The sequence below is a fragment of the Zeus faber genome (assembly GCF_960531495.2).
Source record: "Zeus faber genome assembly, chromosome: 20".
Lineage (NCBI taxonomy): Eukaryota > Metazoa > Chordata > Actinopteri > Zeiformes > Zeidae > Zeus > Zeus faber.
In genome coordinates, this window is record NC_137207.1 from 21,530,754 (window position 1) to 21,549,893 (window position 19,140).

Genomic DNA, 19,140 nt, shown 5'->3' on the forward strand with positions numbered 1-19,140 from the left:
ATAAGATATGTGACGGAGGGATCAGACTGTGATCTCTGAGAAGTGCCGAAAAAAAGGACAGGTAACCCCTGGTCTACCCAAACAGAAAGGCAATCAGAGGGATTGGGCAATCTGACCGAGGAAAGCCTTCAACCTTTGCCAGCTGGCAACAGGGCTTATTTTTTCGTGAAATTCCTTTATGTGATGATATCGCCCATCTGGTACTTTTAGAAATTGTTAAATAATCAGCAGCGGGTGACATTTGTTGATGCACGGTCCCCGAGGGGGGAAGCCCCTTCAGCAGGGGTAAGGTTCGCTGACACCGGGGACCTTTTATTTTGAAATAAAGTATCCAACCCTATCTACCATCAGTTTTCATGATCACGACAAAAGTCAACGCAGCAGGGAGATACGGATTGTAGGCTTATTCGATTTATAATTTGAATTGTAAGAAATGGCCTTTGAATAAGTGCCAAACATCTTATTGACTACACATCCTTTTTTTTAATGCGGTCAGTCTCAACACAATAAAAGCTTTGAATAGTAAAACACAATAAAACCTTTGTAATATATAATATCAAACTACATTTCTGTGCAATAGTATTACAGTAATTATATAGTTATATTATATTTGAAATTACAAGGTATTTGCTTTGTGTGCTGTGCATCTATGGACTTTCGTTTATTTTACAGTAGACCAATGGAAGGACGGTGAAACACTGGAGGGGAAAAGCTTTCGGGATTTCTCAACGGGATTTTCTTCGGATTTATTGAGAAGTGCAGGGACAGGATCGCTTTCTAACCCCAAAGACATCTTGTGAAGCTGCTTCACCAACCGAGGGAAAGTTTTTTTCCTCTTCAGGTCCAGTCTCAGTGTTGGGTTTCACCGTGTTCCGTCCGTTTTCATCCCAGCATGAGCCCGTGCTCCGCTCCCCTCACCAAAATGTCCATATTTTTCATTATGTCGTTTTTTGTGCTGCTGCTGCTGCTGCTGCTGCTGGTGCTGCTGCTGCTGCTGCTGCTGCTGCTGCGCCACGCCGCCCAGTTTTAGTGGTGGTGAGGAGGCCGAGCTGGGTCTGCAGGAAACGGGAACGAGATAACACCAACACACACGCACGCATGCACGCACCCACGCATGCACACAGACATGAACGCACACACACATAGACACACACACACACACACACACACACACTTTGCCAACAGCCATGGCAGAGATACTGCGTGTAGATAGGATCGCAGAAGTGAACATGCGGGTGTGTGGCGTATATCAACCACTCTTGTTCTGTATCCGCTTAAAGTGCAAGTAGAAAAACACACATTTTCTGATTCTACTCTCCCTCAAAGTACGGGTGAATACATAAAATTTAATAAAAAATAAAAATTCACACAATAAAGCCCATGTAGGCCGACCACAGGCCGACCAGTGGTGGAAGAAGTTGGTCACAAATAAGTATCTCTGTTCAAGTATCTCTATCTCTGTTGATAGTAAAAGTCCCACATTTGACAATCTACTCAAGTATTTGAAATTAAATATTACTTTTATCTTTCCATCAACCTGAGTACACTTTGGTTTTCATTCATTTCCCATAAAACCCAGTTTCCCCACAACAAACGAGCCCATTTGGGCCATTTGCCATGGCCCCCAGGGGCCACGTTCCAGGCACTTCGGCATCCTCGTCTTTTCCAAACATATGAATCCACATCTGTGCCAAATCGGACGCTTTCATCTCAAAACGCCCCACAGGTTGGAGACGTTTCACCTGCACCATGACGTCACACCCAGCCAGCGCAGCTCCTCTGGTTCTGTTGGGTGGTGGCGCTCTCTGCTGGTTCCCACTAGAATTACATTCGAATATTATAACGCTAGGATTACAACTGTGGGGTTCTCCTACTACACCAACCACCATCACAAATTCTGTAACTATCCTGCAACTGATAAACACACTCAAAACACTGCACCAATTTTATTTTTTAGTGAATTCAGGTTGAAAATGCCCAAAATAGGGAGTTTTATGTGGCTTGATGGAACCAAACGTTCCAAAATGTCGTGTGATTGTGAATAAGACCCAAAGAAGAGGGGTAGAAGAGAATGGAAAATATTTTATATACATGTTATATTTTTCTTTTTTTAACTAATAACTGTAAACAAGTGCAGTTACCTATCTATTTAAGTACCTTCACTGAAGTCGATTCAGTTTTGTAGACTTAGCAGTGGCTTTGACAGTGGACAAACACCACGTTAAACCTTTGCCAGTGAAAAAAAACCACAACAAATAAGACATTTGTCATTTTTTGAAAGAATAACACGATCTATAATAAACATATAGATAAATATAGATTCTCACCAACAGCTCTGCTCTACTTCCTGGATGTAACCCAGTCATCTTGCCAGACAAATTCTAATTGGATTGTACCTCATTTAATTGGATTGTATCATGTTTAAATTGCATTGTATTATATTTAATTGGATTGTACCATGTTTAATTGCATTGTATTATATTTAATTGGATTGTACCATGTTTAATTGCATTGGACTATATTTAATTGGATTGTACCATGTTTAATTGCATTGGACTATATTTAATTGGATTGTACCATGTTTCATTGCATTGGACTATATTTAATTGGATTGTACCATGTTTAATTGCATTGTATTATATTTCATTTAATTTAACCATGTTAAATTGCATTGTACCATGTTTAATTGGATTTTACTTAATTTGATTGGATTTTATTGCTAAAGGGATAAATGGCTGCAATTTTAGTCATATAAATAAATAATTATAATATAAGTATATTTTTTATGATATTAATGATATAAAATATGAAATGAAGCTTGACGTTAAGACACGAGACGCAGTGTTAGAAATATGCACTTTATTTCTGAATTATAACAGTGTTAAAACATTATCCGTCACCATGTATAAATATATACATCTTTCAGAATATACGTTTAATCTAAGAACCATATAGAAATACCAAAATAAATACTGTTAAAGAATAATTATAAAAAAAATCTTAAAAAATAGATTAATTATATCAGTATGTAAGGCTTACGGGTAGAAAAACAAGCCAAAAATGTAACCGTATGTACCAGTTAAATGAATTAACATGTTTAATTTTTAGTCATTCTGACTAATATTGCTAAAAAAATCAATGTCAATCAAACCAGATGAAAATGTAGGCAGAAAATTTGCCACTTAATACATCAATTATCACCACATACATAATGGAATAGATGTCACAGTGCTGAACAGCCAGTGTACTATATAAAAATAGTAAGAAAAAAAAAAGAATATCAACATTTAGGATGTTGCGATATACTATATTATATAAAATACAAGTCAATGTCACAAACATTACACATTGGGATAGTACTGGGATCGGCAAATACATTATTAAAATCAGTTACTAAGAAATGGGTCAGAAATTAAAGCTTTAACCACTCCAGACTACATGGATTTAATGGTAAACTTCAACTTCAAATTGTACTAAAATGTAATTACATTTCTATTAAGAATTGCACTTGGATAAATGGGAAGCAAAATAATTCCACAAAACAATACTTTGAGGAACACATTGTACTTGCATAATGATTGTGCACAGAAAGGTTTTTCAAGTCATGGCATTAAAGACAAATAAAAAATAAAAGTTATCATTTAAGTGGAGCAGAAATGTCAAGTTTTGGAAAACGATCCGCTCTCTATCAGAAAGTGCTTTTGTTCAAACGTTACACAAGGCGTCGCCGCTGAACTCTGGCATCCGTGCTGGACTCCGGAATAAACACACAACTACGAAAGCTGAAGCAAAATCTTATTTTGAAGTGTCAACAGAGACACGTGGAGCAAACAACCTGTGTTGAAGATGGGTCTTCAAAGTAAAAACAGGAAACCAGCTTTTTTTTTTTTTTTTTCCAGCTGCTCAAATAAAAGCAGGTCGGACAAAACATGTCATAACTTGCCCCATTCGGTGAACATCTTGAAAGCAATATGTAATAAGTTTGGAATGTAATCACATTATGTTATGGCCTGTTACACTATTTAATAACCTATTGCATAATGTAATAACCCTTGTCTTAACGTTATTACCTACAACTTCACGTAATAACTTATTTCATGACGTAATAACCATAACTTTAAGTCATAACCTATTACATAATGTAGTGTTTTTGTGGTGTATGTCATAATTCAACACATCGTTTAAAAACACCAAAATTTAGGTCACAATTTATGTGCTAGGTTATTGCATAATGTAATAGAAATACTAAGATGTTACTATGGTAATTACATTATGTAATGGGTTATTACATACAATCGCACACTTTGACATTAAATCATTATTTGTTATTACATTATTTCAGGTTATTATGTAACATTGTAGGTTATTACATTGTGTATTAGGTTATTACAAATGCAGAAAAACCTATTATGTATTGCATTCAAGACGCTTATAACAAATGCAGAAAGTTATTATGGAAAAAGGTCAAATTTATAACATTATAGTAAATATGTTATTACGTCATGTTATTACTTAAGAGTTGTATAAATAAAAATGACCCAAAACCATGAGTCACAAATTGTCCAGTTAGTCAATCCAGCAAGAGGGAATCCATCCATCCATCCATCCATCCAGTCATCCATCCATCCATCCATCCAGTCATCCATCCATCCATCCAGTCATCCATCCATCCATACATCCAGTCATCCATCCATCCATCCATCCGATATGTGCGTTTTGGCAAATTTAGGGTGCTGAACTGCTTCAGTGTGTGTGGGTGTGATTTTTAGTTTTCTTTTAAAAATAATAAGTAATAAATATCATATAAAAAGCATCAATAATTTAGCATTTTTGCGCCTCGGTGTCATTTGGGGACAACAACGTCCTCGCCAACTTGAATGAAGTTTTACACAACACAAAGTAATAAGTAAAATACATTGGATTGTTTCATGGTCAAGACATAAACCTTATGTTTGTCTTATGAAAAAGCGAGAATAAGTCAATGTTGGGAATTTCGTAGTATTTTGAGTATTTTAACCTTGTATACGATGCCGTTTTTGCCAGTTTAGGACTGAATTTGTTTCAATGCAGGTACTGAGTTTAATCTTGTGTTTTTTGGGGAAAATACGGACTGTTTTTATTCCAATGGAAATTTTCAGCTATTTTATACAACTTTTTCAAGACGCTGTTGTCTCCGACTTGTTTTTCTGCTGCTAAAGTTGTTCCAGGGACTTATCTAACCCCTTAACTAATATAAATAACTCACAATATTCAGTCATCACCTAAACTAGATCAGTGGCATTTTACTGTTCTTTAATTACATTTCAATAGTGTTATTGTGTTGATCCATAAAATAATGTAGTCCTCTGACTGCGTGCCAACCGGGTTAAAATGATAATAATGACAATGATCATTTGAAAATAATGATAATCATGCCTTTCAGATGCATAGGTATTTTAAATACTTCTATGCCTACTTGTAAGTATTTTAAATACTTCCCTGCCTACTTTTAAGTATTTTAAATACTTATATAAATACTCTTCAATGCCTCCTGTAAGTAAATAGTCTTTACAAAGTCAATTAATTTCCAATCAATTAAATTTGCTCTCCGGTTTTTCCCAGAAAAAAAGGATTTCAGTCTCAATGAGACAACCTGATTCAATAAAGATAGAACTTTAATGTATGTACACGCCACAGTGAAGTGAAGTCCTGGATGAAGACAGTTAGCACCTTCTCAGGCGATAAAGGAATTAACTCTTCCGTTTTGATTTTTAAAAGAAAGCTGGAATCACTGCGACTCGCAGCCTCGCCCGTTTTGTTGCGTCTTCTGCGGTGATTCAAGTTTCCAGGCTTAGATTAAGAACATCAAGGACCTTGACTTGACTTTCAAGCACTAACATCGTCTGACTCTTTCACCCCAGGAAGGTTTACATCTACTAAATGAACACAGTGTTTCAGGAAAATAAAGCTTCCCTCCTTCACAGTTAGGCAGCTAACGCTTCTCTTTGGGAAGCAGCTTTAAGAGCTTAGATCAAGGCACTTTTTAAAAATATATATCTAACAGCGATGAAATATCATTTTACTTATAAACTGCTGTACTAAACTATGACCTCTGGGACACTGGCAGTGCTCGGGGGGGGGGGGGGGGGGGTTTGGGGAGAGAGGGCCACAAACTAACTTCCGGAACTGGTAGCAAAGTTGGCAACCATGCACCGGCTGGTGTGGTAGTGGGGAGTGGTTTTTGGCGGCATCTGCAGGTGGAGAGAGCCAGCACTGGAGAAGAAAAGGGGACACACCTGCAGGAGATTGAGGGAATAAGCAGTGTGTTTAAATGCTGCTGTGTTGTCACCTCTCGCTCTCTGCTGACAGTGAGGGCGGTCTGACACTCTAGGCTGCACGCTCCAAGTGTGATTGTCCATTTGTCTGAAAAGACAAACATCTGGACTTTTTGTTGAAATAAACACCCAGCTAAGCTGGTTTTCATTCACCTGCCTGGTCAATCGCTCTACCCGGCAAAGACAAGCGAACCTGTTACAGTGGCGTAGTCGGCAGGATTATCCGATGGACGGACAGACAGGCGGACGGGGAGTCTTCACTCAGGGCAGGCCCTTTGCTGCCTAGTGGGGGTACAGCAGCAGCAGCAGCAGGCCCAGGCCACTCAGGTCCCGCAGCAGGAGATACGCGGCCTGCGGCGCCTGAACCAGGAGCTCCACAAGCAGCTGTCGGCGCTGCAGGTGCAGGGCGAGGAGGTGCACGGGGCGGGCCAGCAGTGTCTGAACCTCCAGTCCAGCCAGACCCAGGTGGAGCTCGGCGTGGAGCGGCTGAACCAGGAGGTCGCCGCGTCACCCCGGCAAATACCCAGCAGTACCTTCCCCCTCGGAGCCCGGAGGAAGGAAACACCAGCCAGCGACAGCAGCCCAGCCGTCTGCGGCGCAGCCGTCGCCAGAGTCAGCATCCAGACGCACATTGGCTCCGTGCGAGAGCCACCCAGGGAGCACCCACACTTCCAGTTTTTTTGCCCCATTAATTTCCCCACAAATTTCCCCCACAAGGGCCTTACCCCCCCCCAAAACCACTTCCCACTGCCACAGTTGAGAAAATGGCTGCTGAATTTGTAATCATTTGATAATTGAGTAAAATCAATAGACAGATTTCTAAACAGCCGGCACGGGTTGACTTGGGAGGCAAGTAGACCACACAAGATGGTCAACAATGACCAAAATCTGGTTGCCCAGGGGCAACTGGGCAACCGCATCTGTCATGCCCTGGAAGGTGTAGTTATTTTGAGGTAAGCGCAGACCAAACGACAACTAGCAATTCCTGAATTTCTCCACCACGGGGATAAAAAAAGTGTTATCTTAAATCATTTCGACTTTAAGCATGACACCGCGGTCACATGAAAAGCTTGGCATATACGCCTCCCCGAACCTAGGTCTTAGCACAAAAAGGTCGATAGAGCTTTTTATATGAAGAATACAGTCAAAATTTGCATCGGTGTTAAACCTTAATAAACCCTGTTATTTTCACGATAAGGTTTCATGGAACGCTGTGTAAAGCCTCAGAGTGAAATGTTAAAGGGAAAACGCTGCTTCTTTGGTTTTGCATCGCACTCGGACTGATGGGAAGTCATAGGGGAAAGGCCACGGCCCGGTCGAGTGGTTTTCCTGAACTGCTTGCTTGGTTGTTTTTCTATCCTACTTAGGTGCTAAAAGAGTGGGGGTTTGTTCCTGACAACAATACAGCCAGTGTCAGAAGGTTGATACAGCCACAGGAAAGCAGGAAAGCGACAGTCATTGGCTACGCATTCTTCTACATGACATCTCACCACGCGGTATCCCAGTGCTTATGATGTGGTGAACCCCACTTGTTTGCTACGAAATTTAAATAAAAACCACTTCAAATGCTTGATGCGCGTCCCTCACAATGGTAAATGCCACTAAATTCAGCAACGTGGAAACGTGTAACATGACATGGGACCCACACCTCTGCTTCAGAAGCAGCCATGTAGACAAACGGTCATTTCAACTTTCACTCAATTCACACATATTTGCAATATCTCTAAACCGAACCGTAACATCTAATAAATACAGCAACTCTGAGCTGCTTCATCAGCTCCAACATACTATTAAACCATTGATAGATATAACAATTTAAATATGAATAGGATAGAAATATAAATAAATAATGATTCTCTTAAATGTATATCGTCAGTCCATACATGGATTTTTCTTTTCTAAAAACAGAAATAGGCTGAATTATGAATACGCGACAGGCTTTGACGAAACTAACTGCTCCTAAGTTAGGTTCTAGACATTTCCACAGCCCGTCAAAAGGCACTTGCGACCTTGAGATTCTGGTAAATAAGAGAATAAAAAATAAAAACAGAACGATGGAGGAAAAGAAAGGATCGAGTAGAAACACTAGCGGATACTTTTAATGCTCCCTGCGCCGTTCCGCCGGACGCTGCTGTACCACCTTCGCAGTGCCACGCCGCTGGTGCTGACCACCACGCACAGGGCCCCGCCCAGGCTCCACCAGGAGGGCACCTGGTCGAAGAAGAGGAACTGGAAGATGAAGGCCAGCACCACGTCCATCGTCCGCATCAGGGCCACGGGGCCGGCCTTCTCGATCTGCAGGGCCTTGGTGAGGAAGGTCTGGCCGGCGATGCCCAGGACGGCGATCAGCATCAGCACCCAGCGGTCGCGGCCGCAGGACGGCACCGTCCACTCCCCGAGGGCAAGCAGGACGATGAGGCACTCGATGAGGCCGATGACGGCGTAGTACCAGACCGAGAGGTAGTAGTGAACGCTCTTCCCCATCTTGCGCAGGACGACAAAGGTGCAGGCGGCGCCGATCGCTCCTAGGAGGAAACGTGTCCATTGGTTCACCACTAGAGGGGGCACTGGGTCTATCAAAGCGAGCTCGATCCAAATCCCAGGGGGATTCATTTTACACTCAGGCCCAAACATCACCTTGTGATTCCGTATTATATAAATTTTTCAGAGAGATGCGAAGCTTGATGCAAATCAAAATTATTTCGCCTTTGGTTAGTTATTCACGTTGATAAAGAGAGTAAATAGAGAGGCACCCCTGACGTGTTCTTTGTAGATGTTTATTTAATGCTCGATTGCGAAGCTTAACTCAATCACTGTTGTGCAGAGCACTGCTCTGTTGCTCTTAAAACACACGCCTTGCAGTCAAGGCAACGCGAGCGTTCTGTGTCACGTTGAGTCAAGCCACTGATTCATTGTGTGTCGGACGCACACAGGGGGTGGGGCAATGGCAACCTGCGGCATCCTAGGAGGCAATTTGGTAAAGTGTGAGTGCTTCTTTACCATTAAAAGGCCACCTATGATATATATTTTTTTACATTTTCAACTATGTATAACAAAGTTACAACCACCACCACAAGTTTTGACAAATAATGGATTTCAAGCTCTAAGAAAAAGTTTAAATGGTAGTTGAAATGGTACTAAAATGGTAAAGTGATATAGTATAATTAATATAGTATAATTATCTACACCGGCTGCAGCCTTTTGACAACAAGTTTGTTGATCAAGTCAGTTTAACATGATATTGTAAATCTAGTGGTTGCTATGTTCCCCTTCAACCTCCATCTTAGACCCTGACTAACAGCCTATTTCTGGTGAGATCTGGCTTTGTTTGTCACTGGTTGCCATCGTGTTACTAATAGGTGATTGTCTATTTCGGGGAAAGCAGGAGGAGACATTTGCTGGAGGTGGCTTTTAAAAAGACAAACCAACATTTGACAACCGTGTCATTTATTCTCTTAAGTGGTCAAATGTGACATGTGTTTACCTGCGAAGGCGGCGATGGTGCCCTTGATGTGGTTGGTGTAGTTGCCCTCGATGCCGTGAAGGCGCTGCCCGAACAGGAAAGGCGGCCGGGCGATGAGGATGACGCCGGCGAGGGTGAAGACGGTGAAAACACAGTCCCAGATGGTGCAGCGCTCCTTCAAGAAGATCCACGCCAGCAGGGAGGTGAAGACCGGGTTACTGAGAGGGGGAGAGGAGAGGGCGGGGGGGGGAGGGACCATGGAGGACGGTCAGCCGCGCGTTCATTTTCCTTTTTCCCCGCATCTCCTGGTGAGGGTCACGGGGGGTCAGAGCTTCTCCCAATAAGGGGGACTCCATTACGGGGTCACACTTGGAAGGGCAATTTAGAACGTCCATTAGCCTAAGTACTGTATGTCCTTGGATTGGGGTCGAAACCAGAATATCTGGGGGAAACCCACAGACACTAAAAGGAACCTGCCATCTCCTCGCAGGACAGCCAAGACAAGATCTGGCCCCCATGGAAGATGTACGTATGTAAACCATAAATATAGTTCAACAGAAATTCAATAGAACAAAATAAAAGACATTCTTTAACATGGGATTTTTGCAGGTACAGGTAGAGAAGACACGACATTACAAGCTATATATAATGTTCATTTTGTGCAAGACTCTGTATGTTTATCGGGATCATTTGTAAATAATGTGTAATAATAAATATGATTCTCACATGAATCCGTCATCAGATGTGATACATCTGCCACTGCTCTACCTCCCTCTACTCCTCTCGACCCCCTTTTACTTCACCGTGACCCCACCCCCCTTTACTCAACATCAACTCCACCTTTACACTACCGCCACTCTAGCTTTACTCCGCCTCCCTCTACTCCACTTTTACACCAACTCTACGGGAAACGAATGAGTCAATCAACGGTTTTAGGTCGATATCTTGATGAAAATATAGACAGATTTATTGTGTCTCGTCAATATTAAGACGCATGGAGCCAATCAAAATTTTTGTCCATTACTGCATGTTTTTGTTTCTCACAGATAGCTGTGTAGGCTCAGGAGGACCTACAATTCCTTTAACTACAAATACTGTTACTGTAAAATATGGGTCATTGGGTGTTAAACAAAGGTTGAGACAGACGAGAGTTAGCTCTTGATCAAGGGTCAACGGTTTATTTCAGGACACACACAAGCTATATCATGGTTCGCGTCACAATACGGGAAGGGTTCGTCATAAGGTAACGACGGATAGTGTGACTTGAACTGGTTCTAGCTGGTTTCAAAGGGAGTTGTTTATGGGGGTGGTAGCTCAGGAGGTAGAGCTGGTGGTCTAGTAATCCAAAGGTTGCTGGTTCGATCCCAGGCTCCTCCTGCTAGCATGCTGTAGTGTCCTTGAGCAAGACACTTAACCCCTAATTGCTCCTGATGGCTGCGTCCGTCGGTCTTTGAACAATTGTAAGTCGCTTTGGATAAAAGCGTCTGCTAAATGACTAAATGTAATGTAAATGACTAAATGTTTATTGTGACGTGCGATCGTGTTCCTCTTGCTAGACAGGATGTCTATGGTTTTCTAAGTGCAGCAGAATGTGTCACAAAGGCGTTTGATTAAATGATCGCACCATAATACAGTACTGTAGCAAATATATTGTCACGCTACAACGACCACCACCACAACATACATATTGAATTTGATTGTGCAATACGGGGTAGAATACCCCCTCTCACCTGAACATGATGACAGTGGCGTCCGCGAGCGGCATCTGCTGCACGGCGTAGAAGAGAAGGATCATGGCGTTGGAGCCCAGGAAGCCCCGGAGAACCAGGAAGACCCGCTTATTCCTGGGACCCAGGAAGCCTGTTCTGGTGGAGCAGACACAGGACAAGGATGGATACAAAGATGGATGGATGGATGGATGAATGGATGGATGGATATGTGTGTGTGTGGTCTGGTGGATGGATGGGTGGGTGGGTGGATGGCTGGATGGATATGTGTATGGATGGGTGGCTGGATGAGTGGATGGATGAGTGGATGGATGGGTGCATAAATGGGTGCATGGATGGGTGCATGGATGGGTGCATGGATGGGTGCATGGATGGGTGCATGGGTGGGTGCATGGGTGGGTGTATGCATGGGTGGGTGTATGCATGGGTGGGTGTATGGATGGGTGTATGGATAAGTGGGTGGATGGGTGTGTGGATGGGTGTGTGGATGGATGGGTTGATGGATGGGTTGATGGATGTATGGATGGATGGGTGTATGGATGGGTGCATGGATGGGTGCACGGAATGGATGTGTGCATGGATGGGTGGATGTATAGATGGGTCCATGGATGGGTGACTGGATGGATGAATGAATGGCTAGTTGGATGGATACATAAATGCATGGCTGGATGGATGGCAGGGTGAATACATGCATAGATAGATGATTGGATAGGAGAGTGAATAAAGGGAGGACTGGATGGAGCAATGGATACATGGATGGGTGAATAAATAGATGGGTGGATGGATGTGTGGACAGCAGGGCGAAAAGATTGACGATAGATGTGTAGATGAACAAATAAATGGATGATTGGCTGGATTAATGGACAATATACACCGATCAACCACAATATTAAAACCAACAATAATAACCAGTAATATTGTGTAGATCCCCCTTGTGATGCCAAAACAGCTGTGACCCGTGGAGGCATGGACTCCACAAGACCTCTGAAGGTGTCCTGTGGTATCTGGCACCAAGACGTGAGCAGCAGATCCTTCCGCATCCGCATGATGTAGAAGAAAAGGTGGTTCATCAGACCAGGCAAACTTCTTCCATTGCTCCATGGTCCAGTTCTGACGCTCATGTGTTCATTGTAGGTGCTTTGGGCGGTAGACAGGGGTCAGCATGGACACTCTGAGCGCTCCCATACGCAGCAAGCTGCCATGCACTGTGTGTTCTGACACCCTTCTATCATAGCAACATTCACTTTTTTTTTTGGGATTGAACCAGACGGGCTAGACACGTGCTCCCCACGTGCATCAATGAGCCTTGGGTGCCCATGACCCTGTCGCCAGTTCACCGGTTGTCCTTCGTTGGGAGTCCTTTTGGTAGGTAGTAACCACTGCATAGCGGGAACACCCCACAAGACCTGTGGTTTTGGAGATGCTCTGACCCAGTCGTCTGGCATCACAATGTGCTCCTTGTCAAAGTGGCTCAGATCCTTACGCTGCTTCAACACATCAACTTCAACAGCTGCCTAATATAGCCCACCCCTTGACAGGTGCCATTGGAACCAGATGATCAATGTTATTCACTTCACCTGTCAATGGCTGATCGGTGTGTAGAAATAGGTGAACAGATGGGTGGATGGATGGATGATAGATAGCGGGTGGATGGACGGCTGGATGGAAGTATGGATGCATGAATAACATACTGTATGGATGCAGGGGTGTATAGCTTGATTAATGAAAGTATATGTGCATGGATGGATAGGTGGATGAACATCTAAATGGATGGATGTGAGAATAAACACATAGATGGGAAGATGGATAGATAACACATGGATGGAAAGCTGTGAGGGTAGATGGGTGGATGGACAGATGGCCAGACAAATGCTTTATCTATTAAAATAAGTTTTAGCAATCATTTGTACTAGGTGTCACTTTACTCAAGTAGTGTAACTAGAAGCTATAAATCATATGAATAAACCCAGCTGATAATAAATACACAGAACATACAAGGTGTGAATCTATACACAGGATAAGTTACTGGGACGGGTGTATACTGAATGGCAGCTTGGAACACATATTTTTCGGGTGGTCTAAGAGGTTTCCGGTCTCGGCCGGGCTTACTTGTGGTAGATGAGCAGCGGCATCACAAACAGCATCTGGAAGAAGCAGCGGATGGCGCTGATCTCGACGGCGTGGATCCCCTGGATGGTTTTCACCAGGAGGGCGATGATGGAGAAGAAGACCGTGGCCAGGAGGCCGTAGAACAGACCCAGGCCCGGACACTTCTTCTTCTCCGGCTCTGGGGGGGGGGGGGGGGGGGGGGGGATTGAGGATAGAGAGATCAGGGGACATAGAGGGTATAGAGGTATAGAGGAGGGGGGGGCTACGGGGATGAAGTATGGCCTCAAGAATCGATAAGCCCCCACACCAACGGTTCCTCTTACAGACGATGGGCTTCGTTAAGGAGGCGGTCCACTGGACACACAGGAACACTGTCGGCGTCAGGTGTTCGGTGGGAATCACGCTCACTTTTGTGCCGTCTTGGGAAGTTTCCTTTTTTTTTTTTTTTCCTAACCGTGTTTATTTGTTGCCGTACAAACTTTATTCTTTCGTCTTCAACACCGGAACAAATGACAGCGACAACCACGGGGGCTAGGAGATGCAGGACTGGATCATGACGTACATTAGGTCAATATTGTCGTGAAGGAGCATTGCGGTGAAGTAGGTAAGACTTGCTCCGGCGGTTCTAATCACCCGTCACCGTACCCACGTTACCTACGACTGTTTCTCAAATATTTCTTGTGTGTCAGTATATTATGAAAGCACCAATACATCAACTGTCCGACAGCCAACCGCCTCCCATTGCCTTCGGCCCTAAACGTGTCTCGGCAATAAATCAACGTTCAAGATGTGAGTTGCTGTTAATAGGAACTCTTGCCCGTCGTCCCGGCAGCAATTTGTCTCACTCTTGCCAAAAACCTATTAAAGACAAATGTTCATCACCAACACGTCAAACATTTTAAAGTATTATTACTGGAGTCAGACAGTGGGAAGTGAAATGGCGATGAAAATGGCGTCGGAATGGGTTGAACGGGAGTTCATCGATGGGGGCGGGAAGGGAAAAGAGCGAGGGAGGGATCGGTGGGAAAGGTAGCGGAGTTTGAGGAAAGGACAGAGACAAACAGACGACAGATGGAGGGGGTTGAGAGAGAGAGAGAGAGCGAGAGAGAGAGAGAGACAAAGAGAGAGGTGACACAGATGGAAAGGAGGAATGGAAGAAGAATGAAAGAAGAAAGAGAAGAAGAAGGGGAGGAAAGAGAAAGAGGTCGAGAGAGAACCAAAGAGGAGAAAAAATAGAACAGGGAGGGGCTGTGGCAAACAAACGAGGTGAGGTTAGGGGGGGAGAGAAGGGGGAGAGAGAGAGAGAGAGGGGGAGAGAGAGCGAGGCCCTCTAATCTTTAGCTGGGTGCTTAAAAAATAAGCATTGTGGCCATAATCTCAATATCAAAACAGTAATTATAGACCAGAGTAGAGAGTAATGAGGGTGTAGGAACACAGTAAATACAACAACTTGGGAGTGAAATTAAATTTTAGAGCTAAATTTAAGAGCTTATGAACAAACCCGTGCAGAGACCTCCGTAGGGGCAGGTGCTCAAAGTGAAATTTAACCCCCAAAAAAAAAAAAAAAGGGGCACACGCACGATTTTAAAATGCCATTTCAAGCACAGCCTGTTGAATCTGAGCAACCCATATATGTAGTGGTGCAGGCGTCGTTTGGACATTGGGGGGGGGCACTAGGCCGGGGGTCTGGGGGTCGCCCCACCCGGAAAGTTTTGAGCGTCACACACTTCATTATACACATACATTTTTATGCACCAATTTGTGCATTTTCTGCATCAATTTATGGTGTAAATGTCTAGTTAAGGAAAAAAAGATAAGTCCCCGCCCCCGAAATGGAGGCCTATGACAGGACAGAATACACATAATATAATATATAACAATATAACATAATACAGCACATTTTAGTATTTTTAGAGTTCATTGCGCTTATTTTGCGTAATCACCGGGTGTCATGACATTTCACTGCATACTGCATATGTATGTGACAAATAACCTCTTGAACTTGAACTTGATGCATTCTGTCCATCAGTTTCTTCCTACACAAATTCCACCTTTATGGGTGGAACAACTCGACCAATGAGGACGCGTTCAGAACTTGTTGTTGTCGGATATGCACGAGCTCGGCCTTGAGAAAACAGACGGAGACGGTGTCTCTGGGAAGATGGGGAGGAGGAGAGAGAGGTGTGGAAGGGAGTGAGAGAGATATCAGTGTCTCCTCATGATAAACGTCCTTTGCTCTCAGGGTCGTTGCGTGTTGTTTGACAGAAAAGGACGGGGAATCTGCGATATGTTACTTTTTATTTGTTTCGGGGTTTTTTGTTTTTTTAAGGGGTTACCTTAATTGTCTTTATTTTTCCCCCTTTAAACGCATACCTTCATTCAACACGTGCCAACACAAAAACAATTACTCCAATATATATATATATATATATATATATATATATATATATATATATGTACTTGTCAAAATATATATATATATATATATATATATATATATATTTTGACAAGTACAAGATTTCTCAGAAGATTTTTGTATTGATTTTTTTAAAGATGGGGTTTTTTTTTTGTTTTTTTTTAAATTTGTGTATTTTTTCCCCCCTCCAAACCCTTCTCTTTATTTCACACGTACCACATAAGAACTACTATTAAATCAAAGTATTGTTTTTGGGGGGGCGGGGTGGAAGGACTAAGGGAGTCACAGAGGTATCGGCCTTTGGATAAACAGCGCTGGGGTTTATCTTGCTCCCAGGGCGCTGGGGCTGCGCTGGGGCTGCGCTGGGGCTGCGCTGGGGCTGCGATCGAATCTGGGGTCGGATTCCGTCTCGTCCTCCCTGGAGGGCGCGGGCGGTGGGAATTACGGGTTTGTAGTGTTTGGTTTTGGTAAATGTTGTCCATCCACCCAGTGCAGTGGTCTGGAACTCAAACGACCCCGGGGGCCACTGGCCAGGTTGTCTTCTGCTAGGGGGGCCGTGTTGAACAGCAGGGCGTCAAAACGGCCTGCTTGTTTTGTTTTGTTTTTCTCCCGCACCGTGAGTGAACCATTTCCTGTTAGGAAATAACTCTCTTCCTGTATGATCTATTTCGTTCCGTTTCATATTTTCAAAACATTGAGTACATCTCTGTGGATTATTTAAGCATTGGGATTTGAGAAAAACAAACTATTTATCATTATATTATTGCCGTGTAGTGGGCCAGATTCAATTCTCGCGGCCGGATGTGGCCCCCCCGGGCCTGCAGTTTGAGGTCCCTGACCTAGCGAGTGATTAGGTTTATGTAAATTTACATTTTATCTTGTTTATCTATTTGGGGTTTTTTTGTTATGTATGGTTAGGTTTATATGCATTGCTAATCAACTGGTTTATCGCCATGCTTTTATTGTTGTTATTGTTTGGATTATTGTATATTTTCACTATTTTTCCATCCTCTAGTTACTGTGAGCTTTTTATTTTGTGCGCCGCCATTTTTTTTCCCTTCCTATTTTTATTTGGAGCTGGTCTGACACAGAAATGTTCCTCCGCCGATTCTTGTTGAGTCATGTTAGGGCAGAAGTGGCAGAAGAAAAACAGAACAAAGATTCAACGGCAAGAATCCAAAACACCGGTGAACGTCGTTAGTGGAACGTGCAAACATTATCCCCGATGGTAATGTCAGCAAATGAACATGATATTCTTCTTTTATGAAATGCTTTTATCTTGATTATTGCTTTTACGCTCCTTCACTGGGTGGAGCAGGAGGAAACCGACAGGTCCTTATGATGTCTTCGTATAAAGTCATTTCCTACTTCCTTCTAAAGCTTCCCCAACACGCAGGCACGCACGCACACGCACACACACACAAACACACACACACACACACTAGGCACTCTGCTGACGTCATCACAAAGCTGATGATGTCAGCAGAGTCCTCAACTTAAAAGTCTCAAGAGTTGGAACTTCCAGAATGGTTCTTTTTTTTTTAATTTGTATTTTTTAAATTCTCGTTCATAAAATAACAAATCATAATAATACATCTTATTCTTCAATTAAAGACGACATGGGGGTTGATACGTTTCCATTTTGGATCCAAGTATGAGTCGACAGAGCGGCAGTAGAAATGCAGAGTCATCCGTCCTGCCGGGGGATGACGTAAAGGTTAAGCCGTCTTACAGCAGCCTATCGGGGGAGAACCGAACCAGCGGTTCACGTCGGCCATGAACCCTGCGTGGGTCGGCGGCGTGTTTATCTGCGTTTATTACCCCGCGGTCGCTCCATTAAGCGGCCGGAGTGAAGTAGAAGCAGGCGGTGGTTGCGTAACGGGCGTCGTTACGTCAGATGGCCGTTGATTTTTTTAGATTTTCCTTATTTACTTATTAAACATTATTATTATTATTATTATTAGTAGTAGTAGTAGTATTTCCTCTAAGCGCTTCCGTCTTTCATTTTTTTAAGTAAATACAATATTAAAAAGAAAAGATAATTCTCATAGCAGCTACGTTTCCTTTTTTAATGTTGACTTTAATTTCCTCCAGGTGTTTCCCTTCATTTCACACGAGCCACAGAAGAGCAGCAATGCAACTTAAATGTTGTTTTTTTTAGGGCGAATATGTTCTCAACGCTAATGCAACGTCTTAGATCAACTGTACACGCCATACTGTATAAATAACGCAATAAAAATTAACTGTAATAATCATAATAATCATGATAATAAAAGTGGCTATAATCAAATAAAAGTTCCGGTTTAAGAAAGCAGCCAAAGTAAATTTATAACAAAAACAGGAACTTTTTGTCCCCTCCTCCAGCTCCACCTCTACCCGCCGCGTTTCCTTCCCGGGTCGGGTCGCCGTCCTCGAGGGACCTGACCCGGAGGACTCGGCCGCTTGTACCCGTCCCCCATCTCCCTTCCTCACCCCCGCCACCCTCCTCCTCCTTCTCCTTCTCCTTCTCCTCACCATCACCATCACCATCACCATCACCAGCCTCCTCACCGGCACACGGCTCATGGCTGTCGCTCCGCAGATGGATCCGCTCGGCGGTCCGGTCCTCCTCGTCGCCCTCGCCGCCGTCATCGCAGTCTTGCCGGCGAAACTCGACAGTGACGTCCTCCGCCTCCAGAGCCCCGGCGGCTACTGAGCGGCTGCTGCCAGTAAAGTCACCCATCGTCGGAAGGAGAAAGAGGAGGAGAAGCGGCTGGACGGCAGCATGCCTCGGAGCGGGGGGGGGGGGGCGGCGGCGGCGTCGTCTCCTCAGCTCCGGATCGGAGACTTGTCCCCGGGTTAATGAGTAATAACCTTGCGGGGCCCGGACGCGGAGCGCTGCGGTGAGCGCGTCGCCCGCTGGGGGGCGGGGCAGAGCGCACGGAGCGGCCGGCCGAGCTGGACGACCACAACGGCACCCGGGGGTTGTGACGTCACCGTTACGGAAGCCCCGGAAGGCAAAACAACTATAATAAGTATAATAAGTAAGTCATAATAAGTACAAGTATGATACTATAATAAGCCGCCCAAGTGGAGTCTGGAGCCGTTTGAAGTTCATTATTCGTCATATTA

The 19,140-nt window shown here is 43.8% G+C and overlaps 1 protein-coding gene across 2 annotated transcripts; it reads right to left on the reverse strand.

Annotated features, from left to right (window-relative positions):
* Positions 1 to 8,044: 8,044 nt before the first annotated feature.
* On the reverse strand, positions 8,045 to 19,101 carry slc35g1 (solute carrier family 35 member G1). 2 transcript variants are annotated; one of them, XM_080021106.1, is made up of 5 exons: positions 18,544 to 19,101; positions 13,614 to 13,791; positions 11,508 to 11,642; positions 9,799 to 9,995; positions 8,045 to 8,839 (listed from the first exon to the last, which is right to left on the reverse strand). In XM_080021106.1, the coding sequence occupies exons 1-5, from the start codon at positions 18,749 to 18,751 to the stop codon at positions 8,400 to 8,402; spliced, it is 1,158 nt and encodes a 385-aa protein (XP_079877232.1). In that variant the 5' UTR covers positions 18,752 to 19,101; the 3' UTR covers positions 8,045 to 8,399. The 2 variants fall into 2 exon arrangements, with proteins under 2 accessions (XP_079877232.1, XP_079877233.1); XM_080021107.1 differs by having other exon boundaries at positions 18,580 to 19,100.
* Between the last annotated feature and the right edge of the window lie 39 nt (positions 19,102 to 19,140).

Coding starts and splice junctions, on each gene's coding strand:
- slc35g1 (XM_080021106.1), bottom strand. CDS start 18,751: ATGGGTGACTTTACTGGCAGCAGCCGCTCAGTAGCCGCCGGGGCTCTG. Junction 13,792..18,543: donor TGGTGATGGTGATGGTGATG/GTGAGGAGAAGG, acceptor CCCCCCCCCCAG/AGCCGGAGAAGAAGAAGTGT. Junction 9,996..11,507: donor GCCACTGTCATCATGTTCAG/GTGAGAGGGGGT, acceptor TCCCCCTCTCAG/TAACCCGGTCTTCACCTCCC.